The 20,963-nt window shown below is 36.0% G+C and overlaps 1 protein-coding gene across 12 annotated transcripts in view; it reads right to left on the reverse strand.

Moving 5' to 3' along the window:
- Positions 1-20,963, reverse strand: part of LOC120514820 (tenascin-N-like) — a 142,991-nt gene that overhangs the window by 62,494 nt on the left and 59,534 nt on the right. For all 12 annotated transcript variants that reach the window (XM_039735397.1, XM_039735399.1, XM_039735398.1 and 9 more), the window contains exons 4-6: positions 16,912-17,175; positions 11,511-11,693; positions 10,902-10,991 (exon numbers count right to left, since the gene is read on the reverse strand). In XM_039735397.1, the coding sequence (XP_039591331.1) occupies positions 10,902-10,991; positions 11,511-11,693; positions 16,912-17,175 (537 nt within the window). The remainder of the gene's footprint in view (positions 1-10,901; positions 10,992-11,510; positions 11,694-16,911; positions 17,176-20,963) is intronic.

Genomic DNA, 20,963 nt, shown 5'->3' on the forward strand with positions numbered 1-20,963 from the left:
GTGCTTTATGTACAAACAACATATAAATATATTCGAGTGGTCTCACAAAACTCAACATGTGCCAATCCAGCAAATATTTGAATTCAGCCAAATAAGGAAAGATTATTGGCACATGCCCACATTATTACTAGTTAAGCCTCTTGAAAGTGACAAAACCAGAATGACAGTTATTTTCATTGTTTATAGACAAATTATTCTTTTAAGATGTGAATAAAATTGTTACAACATACTTTGCAGAGTTTGGAAAGAAAAAAAACATAAAATTGTAATATTCTCGATATACATATAACACTTGTTAAAATAACACAATGAATAATGTTTGCAGAGATTGTTAAATAATTATCACTTTACTGTGCATAAAATGGGCCTAGTGGTCTTAATCTGATCGTTGATTTTTCAGACTTTTTTAAATCTTGTGAATGAGGTCTTATCTTGTACTTTGTTTTCTAAAAGCTATATTTTGTATTTTGGCACGGAAAATGAAAAGGAATAATAAAGATCTAAAAATAACCAAGTTCTACCACTAATACATTTCAAAGGCATACCAATGAAAGACGTTGGTTTGCTCTATCTAAATGACCATGAGCAGAATTCTTTCCATTATGACTGGAAAAGCTTTCAGCTCTTGCCCAAAGGCCAGGATCAGAGAGATCCACTTGTCTTGAGCTTCAATGTTGATTATTTCCTATTTGAGGTGTTTTTTCATTTACTCTCCCCCTGGGTCTGATGGTTAAAATGTGATTTCTGGAGAGCACATTACAAAATAGTTTACTTGCATGAGGATAAATGGCATACACAATCTGGTCAGTGAATCTCCCTCAGCACCAGCTTTCACACCAAAGCTAAAAAATAAAATAAAACAACCTTCTTGTTAGTATAATGTAAGAATTACATTCTTTAAGCTTCACTTTTGATTATTTTGCTGTGAAATTACTCTTCATATGTTTCACTGTCTGTGTCTTCTTCTGTGAAAATCCTTTCATCCATTCATTTTAGGAAAAACAAAGCCCTTCCCCTACCTCCCTGGTTATGAATGATGTCCCATTCAATAGGGTGGATTTATTTAACTCCCTTTCACTCTCTATTACTTTCAATTGTAGCAGGGAAGAAAACATTATTCCTTTGTAAAGCAACCTTAGGAGTGCCTGATTTTCCTTTAGAAACACAATCTGTCCCAAATAGGAATGTTCCAGTTTTATACAGAAGCCACTGAAAGTTCACTCACAGCCTACATAATAGTCTGATTTGGCAATGCATCTGATCAATGAGTGGGTTGGATTAGCTGAAGAGATTAGACTCCTGAAGTAGCACCAGATACATATAAGGTCAAAAAAGCAAATAATACAGTAAAGGACCACACACATCTGAGAAACCATCTCTTTGTTATCAGCATTAAGGAAGCATTACATGTCATATCCTCAAATGGAGAGAATGACTGACAACCCAGAGCCTCCATATCCATAAGCAGAAGCTTATCCATTGGATCAAAAGGAAACCCAGCAGCCCTCTTTTTTAGTACTGCATCTGAGTACTGCAACATTTTTAGCATTAATGCCCCAGTAGTGCACTTTGTCCTTCCCATGAGTAATCCCAGACAAGCTCCCAAATCTCACTAGTGAGACACAATTTTTCATCCTCACACCATAAACAGAGGGTCCAAGACTCAGTAAGAAGCTGCTTATCCAGTGGAGCTAACGCAAACTCCTTCATGCTCAGTCGTCCTATGCTTGCGGCTCCTATTACAATTACCCCTTACCCGAGCAAATATGCCTGTGCTGGTGAATTCACGCAGGATGATAACACCCACTTAGCTACTCATCCACTCTGAGACAGCAGTTTCAGAATTCAAGCTCAGGACCTTCAGATTATAGATCAGTCTTCTCAGACAGCTGTCCTAAAGGAGGTATCTGATGAGACAGTAGAAGTGATGGTTGCTCTATAATCATACAACTGTGAGTTTAAGTCCTGCGGCTGTCCAGGGACTTTTCAAGACTTGTAGAGATTGTGACATTAGTTCAGTTCTATACATTATCATTTTATTGCGTGTATTTTTTTGTGTAATGTCAGCTATATAACCATTTCTGTTATGCATTAGACTATAAGGTGAGGATCAACCCTGAACTGAATGCCAGTCCATCACAGGACACTCTCAAGCATTTTCTCACACTGGGCTAATTTAGACTCGTCAATTCACCTAATGTGTGTTCACGCACACACTCACCCACACATCCACCCGCACACATTCAGACATGGGATGAAAACCTAAGTACCAAGAGAAAAAGCCAACAGACACTGGGAGAATGTGTGGACTCTAGACAGGCAGACAGTGACTCAACTGGAATTCAAACCCTGACAATCTGAAGTGTGACGCAGCAGTGCTGACCTCTGTAACAGCTTTCTGTGGACCCAGTGCTCGAGTAGTAAATGTTTTATAAAACACTTTGAAACTTTAAATAAAGTTAATTCTACTATAGATTTAGTTCAGAACTTTGAATGAATATGAAAAGCAGTGAAGTGAAACAGTTAAATTACCTAAATGGAAACAAAGCACAACACTCTACTCTCCATTATTTGATTTACAGTGGCTAAGGCGCATGTTTAGCATCTTGACTTTCCTCTGCAATCTGCAGACCTCAACACCACTGACTGGGAATCTGTGGGGTGCGATGGAATGTGTTCTGTATTCTAAAGAAAATATTGGTAAAAGAACTAAAATGAAAGCACATGTTGTTATAAAACCACAATATATGCAGTGCTATATGATGATAAAAGGGTGTCAACACTGGGGACATGCCAGTGCTTAGTAGTGCGTATGTCTGGGTAAACTGGCAACAGAAAAGCGTTTTATTTTAAGTGCGCAGTGAAAGCTGGAGACCACTAAAGGTCAAAATCTACAACACAGAGAATGATGTAGGAACCCCAAATGTAAACATGTAAATGAAAAAAGACGTAGAAAATGGTTATTTGATGTCAGCAGCACTACCAGAGATGTATTTTTATTTTGAATGAACTATACAAATTAATTATCCCCCAGAGTGAATTACAAATGTTCACCCATGAAAAAAAAAAAATTTAATTCCTTTTATTTCCACTTTTAAAATACTCATGTAACTTTGAATTGCAGGTACTCACTGACTGTCTAATGTAAAACCTCCTCTCGCATCAAATTCTCCATTAATTTTGCTTTTGGGTGGAAGAGTGTTCACTGGGTGGCACGGTGGCGCAGTGGTAGCGCTGCTGCCTCGCAGTTAGGAGACCCGGGTTCACTTCCCGGGTCCTCCCTGCATGGAGTTTGCATGTTCTCCCCGTGTCTGCTTGGGTTTCCTCCGGGCGCTCCGGTTTCCTCCCACAATCCAAAGACATTCAGGTTAGGTGGATTGGCGACTCTAAATTGGCCCTAGTGTGTGCTTGGTGTGTGTGTGCGTCCTGCGGTGGGTTGGCACCCTGCCCAGGATTGGTTCCTGCCCTGTGTTGGCTGGGATTGGCTCCAGCAGACCCCCGTGACCCTGTATTCGGATTCAGCGGGTTAGAAAATGGATGGATGGATGGAGTGTTCACTGTTTTGTCTCACTCTAACACCAGCAAAAATGGTCATGGTTTCAATATTTTGATAAATCTATTGCTGCATAAAACAAATACAGGTTCTACCACAGTACATATAATTATATCTTCATTTGTCTTTATATCGAAGGGGTCATATTGAGTCAGGCTTTATCACCGTAGCAACAAACACAAGGCAGGAAGCCATCCCAGTATGGACAATATTGCATAAAGACACATATTGTATGTACTGTATACTGGGAAGATTTTGAGTGTATTATTAACTTAAACATTCCTCTACTTGGGTAGAAACCAGAGTGGCTGGAGCAAGTCTATAAGATGCCATCAAAATGGACTTCTTAGGCTGCGATATTCCAATCTAGTCTGTAATTAAAGTGTTGGAGTTGATTTCAGGCACTTCCTAATATCCATACTGTAATTTCTGTAAACTTATGCTGCCTGCTTTATAATTATCAGAATCCACATTAACAATTTTGGGTTTACGCTGAGCTAAAGCTGAGTTACCGTCAGCTCCGACTTACCAATCAAAAAAAAAATATAATTTAGTCTTTATTCTATATATATTTATACGAGTCAAATTCAGTTTAAATAAACTCCATTTTAACAAAACCCTCATTTTAACCAATTTGTTATTTGGTCCCGTTCAGTTTATTATAGAACTAATGTTGAAAAAACCTCATTACTGGAAAGTCCATTTTGTCTACTAAATAAATTACAACGAAGTCATTTTTCATTAAAAAGCAGCAAAACACACATTTTTCTTCAGTGCTTCGCCCAAAAATCACAATTCAGGAGCTCTGCTGAACAGCCAATTAGATGATGTAACTTGGTTCACTCGACAGTTGTCACACTCTTGCAATTGCGCTGCTCAAGAAAGGTTACTGCAGACCGGAGGCATTGTGGGCATTTCTAGGGGCTCTGGAAGTTTTCCACAACTTGACTCTGTCACTTACAGTATTTCTGTGTTTCTCGAGATAATGTTTGACTTCGCTGAGCATATTGATCAGACTAAAGATATATTTTTGGTTTGCCCTTCAGCAAAACTTCTGACTGTTGAGCCTCCCTTGTGGTTATTAAAAAGTTTCTCACATGTTTTATAAATTCACTGAGATTTTACCCTGAACACCAGCACACCATAATCTTAAAAAAATGTGTTGCATTTGAATGTGTCTTATAAATTCTGTTCTTGGAAGTTTATGAATACAATAATTCTTATTTATGAATATGACCTTCATTTCCACAAAAACTTTTATCATGATCTTTTTATACAAAACATTTTCCTGTTTTTTAAAAAAAGGGTGACTCACAAAATAACAGACAGCAGCCAGAGAGAGACAGTTACTCCATTAGTTGAGATCACCTGAGGTGCACCATTTTTTAAAGTTAAGGGCAACGTACTCCAATCCACTCACAAGAACTTAATACTGACTGTGAACTGTTTTGTAACTAAAGTAATTTACTTTTCAGAAAAAGGTGAAACCTCCCAGTGCCACAGATGCTAACAAGAGGAAAATAGATGTTGCCATCGAATTTGGCATTCCGCAGTCAGCTTTGTCAACTATATGTGCCAAAAGACTGTGCCATGTTCCAGTTCCATTATTTGGTATTTATATAACGAAATCCCTGTTATAACATTATTTTTCCAGTCCCATGCACTTCATTGTAATGGAATTTGAGATATACAGTATATATACTCAGCAAAAAAAGAAACGTCCCTTTTTTAGGACTGTGTATTTCAACAATAATGTTTTAAAAATCCAAATAACTTTACAGATCTTCATTGTAAAGGGTTTAAACAATGTTTTCCATGCATGTTCAATTAACCATAATCAGTTAATTAACATGCACCTGTGGAATGGTCGTTAAGACCTTAACAGCTTACAGAAAGTAGGCATTTAAGGTCACAGTTCTAAAAACGCAGGACACTAAAGAGACTTGTCTACCGACTGTGAAAAACACCCAAAGAAAGATGCCCAGGGTCCCTGCTCATCTGCGTGAACGTGCATTAGGCATGCTGCAGGGAGGCATGAGGACTGCTGATGTGGCAAGGGCAATAAATTGCCATGTCCGCACCGTGAGATGCCTAAGACAGCGCTACAGGGAGACAGGAAGGACAGCTGATCATCCTCGCAGTGGAAGAGCCCGGATCTCAATCCCATTGAGCACGTCTTGGACCTGTTGGATCGCAGGGTGAGGGCTAGGGCCATTCCCCAGAAATGTCCAGGAACTTGCAGGTGCCTTGGTGGAAGAGTGGGGTAACATCTCACAGCAAGAACTGACAAATCTGGTCCAGTCCATGAGGAGGAGATGCACTGCAGTACTTCAAGCAGCTGGTGGCCACACCAGATACTGACTGGTACTTATGATTTTGAGCCTCCCTTCATTCAGGGACACATTGTGAAACATTTTTAGTTTATGTCTTATGGTGTTGACTCTTTTAGTTTTCATACAAATATTTACACATTAAGTTTACTGAAAGTAAAAACAGTTGAAAGTCAGAGGACGTTTCTTTTTTTGCTGAGTATATATATATTTATACTGTATATATAGTGATGAATGGCCCACCCAGGGCAACAGGACAAAGCTAACTTGGAGGAGTGGAAGGAGAAAGAAAAACACAGAAGAAGAGAATTGTGCTTATGTCACTTTTGCCATTTTGTAAGGTTTTTGTGCTAATTAACCTTGTAAGAGCCAACCATAGAAAGTTAAAGCTTTGAGTTAAACTCATATTTGTGTTTGCTTAATTTGAATATAATATAATTTTCTTTCATAGTCATAGACAATGGTTTAGTCTTTTCCCACTATAAGTTAACAAGAGATAGAACTTTCTTGCTATAACTGAGATGCAGTGTGATAAATGTTGTTTAGAACAGGTCCCAGTACTAGCAGGGACTTAAAAGACCCATTTTCAGCTTAGAACAGGGGTCCTCAATCATGGTCCTGGAGAGCCGCAGTGGCTGCAGGTTTTTGCTCCAACCCAGTTGCTTAATAAAAAGCACTTATTGCTAAAGTAACACTTCTGCTTCACTTTAGTGATTTTGAGCCTTTATTGCTTAATTTTGTCTTAAACAGCTATTTTAATTGCTCCTTATTATCAATAACATGCAAATGGCAAGAGAGAGCAGCATTTCTCCATTTAGCTTATTTACATTTACACCTGTGTGTATTTATCTGCACTATTGGGTTTAATTAAATACTTGGAAGAAAAATGAAGAGAAAAAAGTGAAGGACTGAGAATTACTTGTCCATTTTAGCCTTCAAATCATTTGCATGATAGAAAGGGAAAGAAAATCTAGGATATGAGAATGACCTGACATAGCAGAGTTAATTTCATTTCATAGCTTGTTAGTGCTTTATAGGCAAGAATTGCTTTCTAATTAAGCAACCAGGTCAGAACAAAAACCTGCAGCCACTGCGGCTCTCCAGGACTGGGATTGAGGACCCCTGGCTTAGAAATGGGATAGGCATACAGTCTTCTGACTCTCGTTTTGAAATGGTTCAGAAATGTTTTGTAGTGATTTGTAACCATTTGAAATGTAACAAGATTTAAGCTTTGAACAGAACTTTTCTTAACAAGAAACTTCCTTTTTTTACTATTTTAATTTTCTTTTTTGTGTGAACTGTTCTGGTTTAAATTTTAACTAAAACTTTTAAAAAACGAAGATATTTTGTCTGTGGAATCATTTCAGTGTGTCAGGCTTTTGTTAAATCCCATTTTTAAGCTGGAGCTGCTGAAATTAGGTAATTTTGGAAAAACGCAGCTACAAACCTTTTATTTAAACTGGGACTTGTGTTGGTAAGGCTGTGTCTGAGGTTTAGGGTGCTGCAACACCCTCTAGTGGTCATTATATATATATATATATATATATATATAATATATATATATGTATGTGTATGTGTATGTATATATATGTGTATGTATATATGTGTATATGTATATATGTGTATGTATATGTATATATATATGTATATATATATATATATGTATATATATATATATATATGTATATATATATATATATATATATATGTATATATATATATATGTATATATATATATATATATATATATATATATATATATATATATGTATGTATATATATATATATATATATATATATATGTATATGTATGTATATATATATATATGTATATGTATGTATATATATGTGTATATATGTGTGTGGGTGTGTGTGAAATGTAATATGTGTTTCTGTTTACTTTCTTAAAAAAAAAATCATTACTGGATGGTCCTGGCTGTCCTAACTATTGGATGGATATTGCCCCCAAATACCCACAAACAATGAGTCTGTCAACACTAAATTAAAATACATTTTGATGGGATTTTCCAATTGATTGTCTTTGTACAGACTCCCAAGTGTTTAAATATAGCATCCCCATTGATGGCTGTAATGAATGCTGAATGAGTTGTTGTTCATTCTAAAGTCTTTATTTTTTCTAGATAAAAAAGTAACAGAGCTGGAGAGATCCAAATTCCAAAAGGCATATAGTAAACTGTATATGAGCTGAATTAAAACCATACGCATATTTCAATAAAGCAGACTCTTCATGATTTCATATTTACATAAAGACAGTCATAACAAAAAATATCCCTTAAGCTGTTGTAGCATAATATCATTAGGAAAGGGAAATTAAAAGAGGGGTTGATGGTAAGCCGTCTGTAGCAAATGACAGCATGAATATGCCAAATTTTAGTTAAACAATCACTCAAAGAAGGCTAATAGGCTGTCAAAGTATCATTTACATGTGGGAAGAAAGCTTTAACTGTGTCATTTAGCCTCATATGCTTCTGATCACGAACGAGTCTACAAACAATTTTTTATCCAATATCAACAGTTTCACAAAGTAGCGTGTCGAGTAAGTGAATCTCCTAGTGTCCATATCCAATAAAATGATCCTACTGTCCAGGCACCAGCAAACTCAAGTGTTTTCCTTGGTAGTGCTGCAAATTATCTATATTTGTCTTTAGGGACTAAGGTCCATTTTAGACATTGCTATAGAAAATTAATTTTACTTTACAGGCTTCAAGTCTTATTCATCATTTTTTAACTAATGTTATTTCACAGCAAATTGCTACAAGACATCTTCAAGCCTGACTTCATAATACTTGCACTTTTTTCTGTTGTAAAGTGTAGTCTATTGTACCATTTGAGAAGAATTTCTGAGTACTTACTGTATATAAATGAAAAGATTGTTAAGAAACCAGTAACACACAGCCTGTTATAGATATCTAAAATTATGACAAACGAGAATTTATTTACAGAGGCCTGATTTAGTTTCTGACAGTCTTCCTGTTGATCAGTTCAACAGGTGATTCCCTTTTTGAATTGACTCCTCATACAACATTTCACCTCACTTCCAATTAAAAATGCTGTATTCCACATGAAAGCTGCAGAGTTCAAAAGAAATCATGTACAAGAAAAACTGCAAAAATTCAAACGAAAGTTTTCAAGCACCCTATTCACATTCCACCATTCTGTCTTCATTTAAATGCACCTATACAAATAACAAATTAATAAATAGTTACAATAAAATATAACTAGAAGTATGTGGCCCTTCAGCCCCAATAGTTTGCTAGTACCAGCAGATTGCTCTGCTGTTGCTGCTATGTGGATGCCAATCTGTCATTCTTCTTATTCCTATTACATAATCAGCCTCTGAAATTTGCTCCACCCTTAAATGTTGCTGCTCTTCCTTTTCTTTCTGTCTTGTCACCTTATCAGTCAGTTTCCCTCTGCAGTTTGCCATAGGTAAGGAGCAAACCCCAATAACTTTGACAAGTTTGCTGGTAGCCAGATATTTTGCTTCACCAGCATGCATAACATCGTAAGCTTTCAAATAAGACCGAGTTCAAGGTTCTAGCCCCAGTTGGTCATGAGTAATCGCATGACAGACAGGCACAACCCTTACTGTTTTCTATATATATGTATAAGTACGTCATTATATTTCTAGTTCTTAATTTGTAATAATTAATCACAATTAAAATGATTTAATAGTGCAGTGGTTAGTTTTGTTGCCTCAAATCTCCAGGGAGGAGAGGTTGGGAGCAAGCACTGATAGCGTGTTACCGCACCCACCACACGCCAAACCACCTGGACTGGGACCCGAGTGCAGTGGGTGACACCTCAGCACCACATTTTTTACAGTGGCTGGAGTGCCAATCTTGCCAGCAACCCCCAGGTTTTCCCTGCAAACTGGAGGACCTGCTTGCAGGGCTGGATGCAGATTAACATCATACTCAGGACGAAGCAATTGCCCGTTAAGGGCCTTGTTCAAGGGTCCAACGGAGTGGTGTCTTTTCTAGCATTAATGGGATTCGAACTGGCAACCTTCTGATTAATGGCAACGATCCCTAGCCTCAGAGATACCACTCCACCCATAAGCTCCTGGGGCTCAGATTTAATTCTTGGTCTGGCCACTTTATACACTTTGTGAACTTTGCACATTCTTTGTATGGGTTTTCTCTATAACCTTTGGTTACCTTACATCGCAAGGACATGTCTGATTTACAACTCTAAACTGGCCTTATATGAGAGTGTATTGGAGTATGGAGGAATTGATATCCTGTGGTGGACTGACATCCTATTCAGGGTTGCTTACTAATTTGCCTCCATTGCAGATGATTGACCACAACTCCATTATCCATTAATGACTAACCAGATGAAGATGGGTAATAAATTGCTGAATGAAATGTGTATCTGGAAACTGAGCATGTGATGTTTCCCAGTCAAGTGATTTTCAAAACCTGTTTTGTCTTTATATGTCCTACTCTTTGCGTATATACTGTTCCTAAACACTGAAGTAAAAAAAAAATACAAAGTGTATTACATGTTTCATGATAGCCAGATCCTAAGAAAAATGTGCAATATTTAAGTTGTTTTTTTAAATCATCCTTTTGTCACTGTCCTGCTCCACTGACAGACTGAGGAGATCGTTCCTCCCCCACACTATGTGACTCTTCAATTCCACCCGGGGGAGTAAATGCGAACATTAATTTTATTTTAATTTTTTCATTTTATTACTATTTAATTTAATATTGTTTCTTTGTATCAGTATACTGCTGCTGGATTATGTGAATTTCCCCTTGGGATTAATTATCTATCTATCTATCTATCTATCTATCTATCTATCTATCTATCTATCTATCTATCTATCTATCTATCTATCTATCTATCTATCTATCTATCTATCTATCTATCTATCTATCTATCTATCAAAAACATAACATGCTTAATTTATTGCATAGTCCAAGAAACAATACTAATTGTTTAATGAGAAAGTATACTATCCAAGTAGTTAATTACATAGTTTTATTTACCAGTCATCCCATTGACAGACGATGGCTTTCCCTCTGCATCTCCATGGACTGACTGCACTCTAATCAGGTACATAGTGCCGGGAAGGAGATCTGGCAAATAACAGAAGAAAAGGAATTAGAGCCAATCTTTTCATTTCTATACAGTGAATTTTACAGAACAGACATGGATTAATATAAGTATAAATGGCATATAGCCTATATAACTTCACCTTACAAAACTGCATTGAAAACAAAGGCATGGACCTTGAAACATAATTACACTAAATTGCCATGCCACTTAAGTCTATGAAAATACACTTTTGTGTTCATTTGGTTACAGGTGAAATATAAAAATGTATAATTTGTTTTATAGGATCAGTGTCTACAAATATTCAAGTATATAGAGTAAATATACTGCATATGAAATCAGTTTCTAAATACAGTATATCTAAAACTGACCTTCTACATTCAGAAACTGATTTCATATGCAACATTTGACTCCAAATATTCCAAAATCATTATATTTGCCATCTTTGAGATAATATTTATGGGATGTCAGTTTTATAATAATGTCCTTATTTGTGTTTATACATTGAAATTCGAAAACAAACAAGTCAAATTGATTCTTACTTTTTATTATATAACTTGTTTTAGCTCCTTCTCCTCTTGCTACCCTAATTTCTTTCTCCTGACCATCAGGCATGACAACGGTCAACTTGAAATAGTCGACTTCGGTTGGGGGGTTCTTCCATTCAACATGAATCGAATCCTCTGTTTGTGAGATCACTTTGATCTGGTCAATTAAATAGATCACTGCAGAAACAATGTAAAAACAACATCAGACATAATTGGGTCAAATATATTGGAAATATAAGTCAGTCCCTGGCACTAAGAAAGTCATTAAAAAGGAAATGGGCTAGATCCATATAAAACCTGGGCTTCATTGTAAGCAGTTCCTTGCCCTTAACGGACCTCTCTACTTAATTAGGCTTGGTGAAATCAGCAGCAGACTCAAAATGAAACAGACATTTGAAAGCAGCTATGAATGTGGAAAGTGCAACTTAAATAAAAAAAAAGAAAGTATAATTTTTTATGGCTCATTTATAGATATTTAAATATCATAAATATAATACAGTTCATAAGATTTCATAAAGTATACAATACAATATACAAGTAAACATAGAAACGATTCTAATTTTATAAACCTATTAATGTGCTTTGAGCTTGTACTGTAAATTAGAATTAAAGAAAAATGTAATGAATTCATAATATTTTAACTTAAAAACACTGCAAATCGCACTAATGTAAAGCATGAAACAATCACTATATGTATAATTTATGTAACTGTTCTTGATCTTGAATTGAATTGAATTGGATCGGTTTAACAGCAACTGAACTGAATAAATGGACTTAAAACTGGACGGATGGATGGATAAAAGGATGTAAAATCAAATTAAAAAGCATTGCACACTTTTTATTTATAAAATCTTTTTAAAACAAACTTATTTTCACATTTTTAAAGCCGAATGTTAAAATGAATGTTCTATACAGGTGCCGGTCATAAAATTAGAATATCATGACAAAGTTGATTTATTTCAGTAATTCCATTCAAAAAGTGAAACTTGTATATTAGATTCATTCATTACACAGAGACGGATGTATTTCAAATGATTATTTCTTTTAATTTTGATGATTATAACTGACAACTATTGAAAGTCCCAAATTCAGTATCTCAGAAAATTAGAATATCAATTAAGACCAATGCAAAAAAAGGATTTTTAGAAATGTTGGCCAACTGAAAGGTATGAACATGAAAAGTATGAGCATGTACAGCACTCAATATTTAGTTGGGGCTCCTTTGGCCTGGATTACTGCAGCAATGTGGCGTGGCATGGAGTCGATCAGTCTGTGGCACTGCTCAGGTTTTATGAGAGCCCATGTTGCTCTGATAGTGGCCTTCAGCTCTTCTGAATTGTTGGGTCTGGCATATTGCATCTTCCTCTTCACAATACCCCATAGATTTTCTATGGGGTTAAGGTCAGGCGAGTTTGCTGGCCAATCAAGAACAGGGATACCATGTTCCTTAAACCAGGTACTTGTAGCTTTGGCACTTTGTGCAGGTGCCAGGTCCTGTTGGAAAATGAAATCTGCTTCTCCATAAAGTTTGTCAGCAGCAGGAAGCATGAAGTGCTCTAAGACTTCCTGGTAGACGGCTGTGTTGACCTCACTGACTGTGGAAACTTTACACTGGACCTCAAGCAACATGGATTCTGTGCCTCTCCTCTATTCCTTCAGACTCTGGGACCTTGATTTCCAAAGGAAGTTCAAAATTTACTTCCTTTAGAGAACATAACTTTGGACCACTCAGCAGCAGTGTTGTCTTTAGCCCTGGCAAGACAGTTCTGACGCTGTCTCTTGTTCAAGAGTGGCTTGACACAAGGAATGCGACAGCTGAAACCCATGTCTTGCATACGTCTGTGCGTGGTGGTTCTTGAAGCACTGACTCCAGCTGCAGTCCACTCTTTGTGAATCTCCCCCACAGTTTTGAATGGGTTTTGTTTCACAATCCTCTCCAGGCTGCGGTTATCCCTATTGCTTGTACACTTTTTTCTACCACATCTTGTCCTTCCCTTCGCCTCTCTATTAATGTGCTTGGATACAGAGCTCTGTGAACAGCCAGCCTCTTTAGCAATGACCTTTTGTGTCTTGCCCTCCTTGTGCAAGGTGTCAATGGTCGTCTTTTGGACAACTGTCAAGTCAGCAGTCTTCCCCATGATTGCATAGCCTACAGAACTAGACTGAGAGACCATTTAAAGGCTTTTGCAGGTGTTTTGAGTTAATTAGCTGATTAGAGTGTGGCACCAGGTACCTGTCTTCAATATTGAACCTTTTCACAATATTCTAATTTTCCGAGATACTGAATTTTGGACTTTCGTTAGTTGTCAGTTACAATCATCAAAATGAAAAGAAATAAACATTTGAAATACATCAGTCTGTGTGTAATGAATGAATCTAATATACAAGTTTCACTTTTTGAATGAAATTACTGAAATAAATCAACTTTGTCATGATATTCTAATTCTATGACCGGCACCTGTATAGTCATAGATTTACTAATGGATTGTTTTTTTGTTTTTTTTTTTTTATTGAAAATACCATGATAGCCAATGCATGCATTTAATTTTTTCCCTTTTTGAAAGTTAATCTCATTTATTATGCATGACAGTGCCAGGGAATCTGCCAATAGCAATCCGAGCTGGTTGGTACCTTTAAACAAGATGAACTTACAAATTAACTCAATGGACTGAATGGTCTCCTCTTTGTCAATTCTTCTCTTTGAATGTAAGACATCTCACATGTACTGTAGTGCCAACTTTTGACTTTCAGAGTTTATTGATTTAATGCTATAAAGCTTCTTGGCTGCTTGCTTTAATGGTTTGATTCTAGGATTGATTTTGGACATTTTATCTCTTTCACAACAAACATTTTTTTAGCTTTACTTGCACCTTTTAAACCGATATTTACAATCATTTTAGGGTTCCTTCTTGACAAAAACATAGCAGACTAAAGAAACCTCTATGTGAGGTCATTCTTATGTTTTGTTCACCAACGCCCTTCGCTATGCGTTGGATCTGAAGCATTTTCATGCAATTAATGCTTAGAGTCTTGGGATGAAAAGTCATGTATGTGTGGACAAACTCATGTTTCATTGTGCTGAACCTCTGTGGAAGTCAACAAGAATTAATTTTAAGCGGTTTAACAAATTTTGAACATGCCAGAAATTAACCTTCCATTGGTCTCATTTTATTTTGTTCTACGTATAATACTTTGCCTTTTTTGCCGAATATATTTAAATATTGATTAATCCCTACTGCAAATTAAACTTGAAAGAAAAAGTAGGATTGCACTGAATGGTTAAAAGATTTGGGGTAATGGCATGATAACATGATAATGATGACTACAGTTTTTTTGAAATATATATGAAGAATGAAAAATGTCTTGATGATAAATAGCATTTTTATAAGTCTGTTTTATCCATTTATTTATTCTTTATAAACATTTCATTTTCAATTTGAGGACAAATAGCAATAGTTTAATTCCAAATACAGGTTAATTATACTGAAATTGCAAGTTCTGTCAAAGCCCTGCTTATAACTGCTGTGAAATCTTGGAACAGTAAGTTTAGGTCATGAAGCATCCACATCTGGGAGAGATTTTGGATTATGCCAAAAGGAATAAACAAGACTGAAGAAAAGGAAGAATAATCAGCAGGGGGAAAGAAAAGGAAAAGTTCTTCTCTACCACAAAGTTCTTCTGTAATATAACACAGTAACTTCTTTAGTAGAAAAGGGTTAACATAGCATGCAATGTAACACTTACCAGAAAAATAGTGTACAGTGAGATATACTGACAAACAGGCACATTACTGAGTACTTATTAAGGAACTGAACTAGATATTCAAAACGGCCAAAATTTAGATAGATAGATAGATAGATAGATAGATAGATAGCATTTTACTGATTACGGTTCCACAAACGGTATTTTTTGTTTCAACAGCACTTCGCAATGATGGAAAAAACAGTAAAAATATAATTCATACCAAAGCACAAGTGCAAAAACCAGAACAATTTACACAATATCAGCAGTATACTTTTAATATTTAAGAAATTTTGTCTCTCTGCCAATGTACCTGTTATAACTGGAGTGGGTGAAGAAGGGCACAGTGGCCAAATGCAGTCAAATGCCTTTGGGTAAAAACAGCTGAAGGTTCTCCAGTAGAATGTACCATGAAGAAGATAGTCAGAACTAGTCATGAGGACCACTAAATTTACCATCATCCTCTTTTCTGCCACTGTCTTAAGTGAGTCTAGGGTAAGTCCTATAATGCAGCCTGTCTTCCTGATAAGTTTATCCAGGTATCTGTCACAACCCCTGAGTAAGTGTTACTGATCCAACAGGCCACTGACTATTATAAACGAGTAGGACACCATCAGTAGCCTGTCACCCACATTAAAAGACCTGCGTATCCTGCTCTCACCAAGTCTATGTTGTCCACCCAGTCCACTCAAATGTTCATATTGACCCCAGGTCTTTATAGGGCTCAATCACCTCTACCCCTTCCCCATTAGTGTAACTGATTTCAGGGGCTCACTAGCACACCAGAAGTGACAGACAAACTCTTTAATCTCACTAATGTTAATTTGCATGTGAGTGTCTTTACACAACATGGAAAGGTCCTTCCCCACCTCCTTGTGGTAAAATCACTTCTAAAATTCACAGACTAATGGATGTTTTATTTAACTCAGATCTCAATGTCTCTCTGGTTTCATAAAGCTAGTATCTAAAGATAGTGAAACAGAAACTATGAATATCATTGTGATTATTAGTGAAAGCATAAATGCAAATTGAATAAACCATTGTAACATAGATAAAAATACTTCCCAGAACTTAAACATTTTTCTTAATGAAAAATGTGGGCAAAATATCACAAACGAAAATTAAAATTATGCATCAGAACAGAAGGTATAAAGGTGCATGTGAGGTATCACAAAGAAAAATGACAACATTCCAAATGTCCAAATTAGTCTTTTCAAGCCATTAAACCATCATTTTGGTTTAGCTAAGGGATTTGTAAAGATATCATTGCAGAAACAGCTTGCAATGTGTGAGAAATACCTGTAGTGAAAAGGACATTGTAAGTTTAGTTCAACTAATAGGCTCAGTTAATATGTTTCCTATAATTAAATTCAAAAAGCTGCCACCACCAAATTCTTATGTTTTTTCTTAGAAACCTTTTAGCAATGCCACTATTAGAAATAGTGTACATATAAAACAATTAATTTCTTCAAGACCCCAAATGTATTGTTTTGTCACATGTCATACATATTTTACTTATAAGGGAAAACAAGTATTTGTTAATGACATTTTATTGTTTCAAACTTCCAGTTTTGTACTATTTAGTTAATAAGCAGTCTGTACACTATATAGAAATGTTTAATAAATGTCAATGAAATGTAATTTGAAACAATACCTGTGCTTGCCTCCAGGCTGCTTGGCTGACTTGACGTTTCCTTTATCACAGCATATAGCTGAATGATGTACTTGACACCTGGCATCAAGCCAGTGATCAGGTAAGAGTTCTGGGATCTGGGAACTCTGATTTGCTGGATAGATCCTTCTGCTCCTGCAGGGTGATATTTGATGATGTAGTATTCTGCACCCGGCACGTGTTCCCAATCCACTAGTAACGATTCTTCAGTTGCTCTAACTAGACGCAGGCTCTTGGGACCAAGGACTGAAAAAAAAAATGCAATTGATTTTTCATATGAATTTATTATAATTATTATTATTATTGTTATTTTGAAAATATTCTCTGTCTTCATTTAACATTACACGATCATGATTACCCTGTTCTATAATTGTTTTGATTCATACTGTATAGCTTCATACAAAATAGGAGTCACAGAAAAGCTAAGTATAAACTTAATGGGACTCATTTATTAATGAGTATAGTGCATTTGTGTACAGAATTTTTGTATAAGAAGTAAAGTGTATGACTGTTACACATGTATCCCGTAAATATGAGGTACAGACTTTTTCTTTTGTCATATCATCAAAATTCATTTATTACAGTCTGCCAACTATGCCAGACCAATTATTGTGGGCAAAAATGCTATTTGAGCTGTGAGGCAGTAGTGCTAATCACTGTGCGGCCATGCCTCAAACAATAACAAAACTGAAATGGAAGGATAGCCACAAAGTACAATAAATAGCAACAAACTAGCAATAAGTATATAATAACAACAGCAATTTATTTATTTATTGTGCAGCACAACATCACACAAGGAGTGCTGCATTTGGCAGTCTTCTTCATTTCAGCCACAAAGTGCTGGCTCCTTAAGTCAGGGCTCCAGGTGCAACTGGGCTATCTATTCACATACTTTGCACTTTTTTTCTTCCATTAAGAAGTAAATAGTAATGAATCTTTCATTATTATTATTGTGTTACAGGGTTTTACTCTGATTTGAGGAGAGAGAGGAGGAAGGCTACTTTAAAGACACATGCTGACTGACTAGTTGTGCATCACATGGCTTATTATGTATGCAAATTAGTCATGTGGTGCTGGCTGCCAAGCACAGGGATCAGTTTTATATATGCCACGGCAGTCCTCGTAATATTCTCATTATGGTCAGCTAACATACCCCTCAAATGATAATACTTTGATAATTTTAATAAATATTTGAATGCATTTGGGTACAAATCTGGCTTTATAGGGTCTTGACATCTCACATGCCTGAAGCAGATTGGGCAGCAGGCTTACACTAAGCATGTGTGAAAGTTTTGCCTGTGGCTGCTACACCTCTGTGAAGTCATGCTGGTATCGCAAAGCATCATGGGGCATTTTGAAAAACATTGTGTTTTCTTCCTGCCACTTTCTTCATCAGTAACCAGTCTCTGTCATTCTGACTTCTTTTCCCTTCATTTTAATTGCCTTGTTTTTTAAGACTCAGTCCGCTGAATTCGTTTTGTTTTCTTTAAATAGCAGCCAAACAAAAAAAAACAAGATTTGAAAAGAGCCAACACATGACTAGCTGAGTTAAGTCCCCAAATTCCAACTGAAGCCAAATCTTTTTGTTGGTTAAACTTGTTATTTAATTCTATGGATTGTTAGTGCCCTCATTTGGGGAACAACAGACATTTCCAAAACAGTTGATTTTCTTTTTTTGAAAGCAACTTTCAAAATGTTTCATGGACCTGAAACAGATCAACATTACTGAGACCTTCACCTTTCTTTATATTCATTATGTTGTGTAATGGACACAGGCTAGCTGTTCACGTGTTGGCTTCTTTTGTATCTCATTATTGTTTGGCTGGCAATTAAGGAAAAAGAAACAATTAGGGGGTCTGAGTCTTAAATAGCAAGTCAGTTACAATTAACACAAAAGAAGTTCATTAGCAGCAACAACTGGCCACTAATTAAGAAATGGGTTGGAATGAAAACCTGCAGCCACAGTAGCGCTCCAGGATCACCCATGATATAAACTAAGAGTTACATTTTTAAAATTTTTGTTAATAAAAACTACTGAATAAGTCCATTTTTTTTGGATAATTAAATCTGAAACATGTTCATGTTCTTATAATTTTTAACACCTTAATTCTTTTAAGATTTTAAAAACTAGAGTTTATTGAAATGTTTTGTTCGTTTTGTGAGAAATTTAATTAGTGACTTGTTCTTCTTTCAGGGTGTTATTCCTTGTGTTTAAGATACAACAATTTTGTTAGTTTCTCTTACCTTATAATTGCACATTAAAAGACATCCTCTCCTCTGAACTGCCACACTAACATGATAAGAAATTTCACTTTAAACTGACAAACACCTGCTCTAATGTACAAAGCAAGCTTGAGTCTACTTTACTTATTACCTGTTTGTGCTTTTAGGCCAGAATTCTCCACATTTGGGCCCAGATCTGGTGGCAGATCACTGGTTCTGCTAAAACACTACATGCACCTTCTGGACAAGTGTAGTACATTAGATAGATGCCTCCACTCAGTTGTTCTGTTGTAATCATACTGCTGACCCTGCTGAGCCATTTTCCAATTGCATCAAAGCACAGTAGCACACTGCGATTCTTTGGACAGCAGGAGTGCAAATAAAAAAAGGAGTCACACAATTTTTTTTCATTAGCAGTCTTTAGTTTACTGCATCGATAGTCTCTGATTTCATCCTTTTTAAATCAGACAGAAACAAAGCTAAAAAAATCACTGACTGATCAGTTTTGGGTCACGTAAGTAATTCTAGTTGTACTTAAATGTGAATATGAAAGTGTTTTCAATTTTTGGAAACAAAAATTCAGGCCAGAGTGACCAGAAGTTAGCCAAAGACAGAGGGCTACATTTTGATTTTAATGAACAGGAAGCAGGTTTGAAAATCTTTATTCAGCAAAGTTTGAAAATCAGTTGAGACTATGTGGGTCCATTTACAAAAATTAAAATATTTCAACCAGATGTAGCCATATTTTCTGCTTGGTTTCTAGTGAGAAGAAAGAACCAACGGATCTTTCCACAACTGTAAATTGAATCAAGGCGACACTTAGGATCAGCAGCAACAGATTTCCTTTCTTAAATTATCTTGCGGTATAGGAAAAAGAAATATTAAAGAAGAAGTAAATTCTAACCATGATATTAAAGAAAAATGAAAAACATTCAAGTAAGAAAAAAATGAGTTGAAAGCCCGTAGACCACAAAACCGAGGAAAATCTGTGTAACAGGTTGGGATGTTGTTTTTCACAGCAGGGAGACGACTTTTCTATTAAGGTGCCTTTTATGTTTCAAGACTCAACAGTTAAATTCTTCAGAGAAATGCACTGTAGGTAACTGCAGCCTCTAATGATGACACTAACTGAGGGCTTTTTATCACAGTAAATACAGAAATAACCAAATATTTCAACAATTCTCGTAATCATTACAAAGAAAATAAGTAATGAATCGCCAATGCAGGGTAAATAATCTGTCCCCACTACTTCCTCTGGAAGGCACGCAATATAGAATGAAGGATAAAAAGGTTTCTTTTAGAAGATTTTAACTTTATTGTGCAATATGTCCGGGTCTTTGAATGGCTTTAGCTTTGTTATCATATGTGTTCTATTATGGGCTGCTAAACACTACAAAAAGTGTTTGTAATGGATAACACTGAGCTCTTTTTTAATTTCATCATATTACCTGAGGGCTTTAAGTGGCAGGATGTTGTGGAATGAATAGCGGAGCCTGACTGCAGAGCTGCGGGTATCCCGCTTGGCTGCTGGAGAATGGCATATATGATCAGCAGAATCCATTAACACAGACTTACTTTGTAATAAAACCATACCGCTAATGAAGATAAATGCAGACTTTTAAAGAAAAATTGCACTTTTCCACATAATTTTTTTCCTTGTTATTTTAAGCATTTTTCTATTTAAATCCAGTTTTAAATCATAGAGTCTCAAGTCTAAAACTACATGCTGTATATCAGCATACATAAATACTGTAGATATATTGTTATTTTGATTACCATAATTAACCAATTTCGATTTTAGTGGAAATGTT

The sequence above is a fragment of the Polypterus senegalus genome, chromosome 14 (genome assembly GCF_016835505.1).
Source record: "Polypterus senegalus isolate Bchr_013 chromosome 14, ASM1683550v1, whole genome shotgun sequence".
NCBI classification, from domain to species: Eukaryota; Metazoa; Chordata; class Cladistia; order Polypteriformes; family Polypteridae; genus Polypterus; species Polypterus senegalus.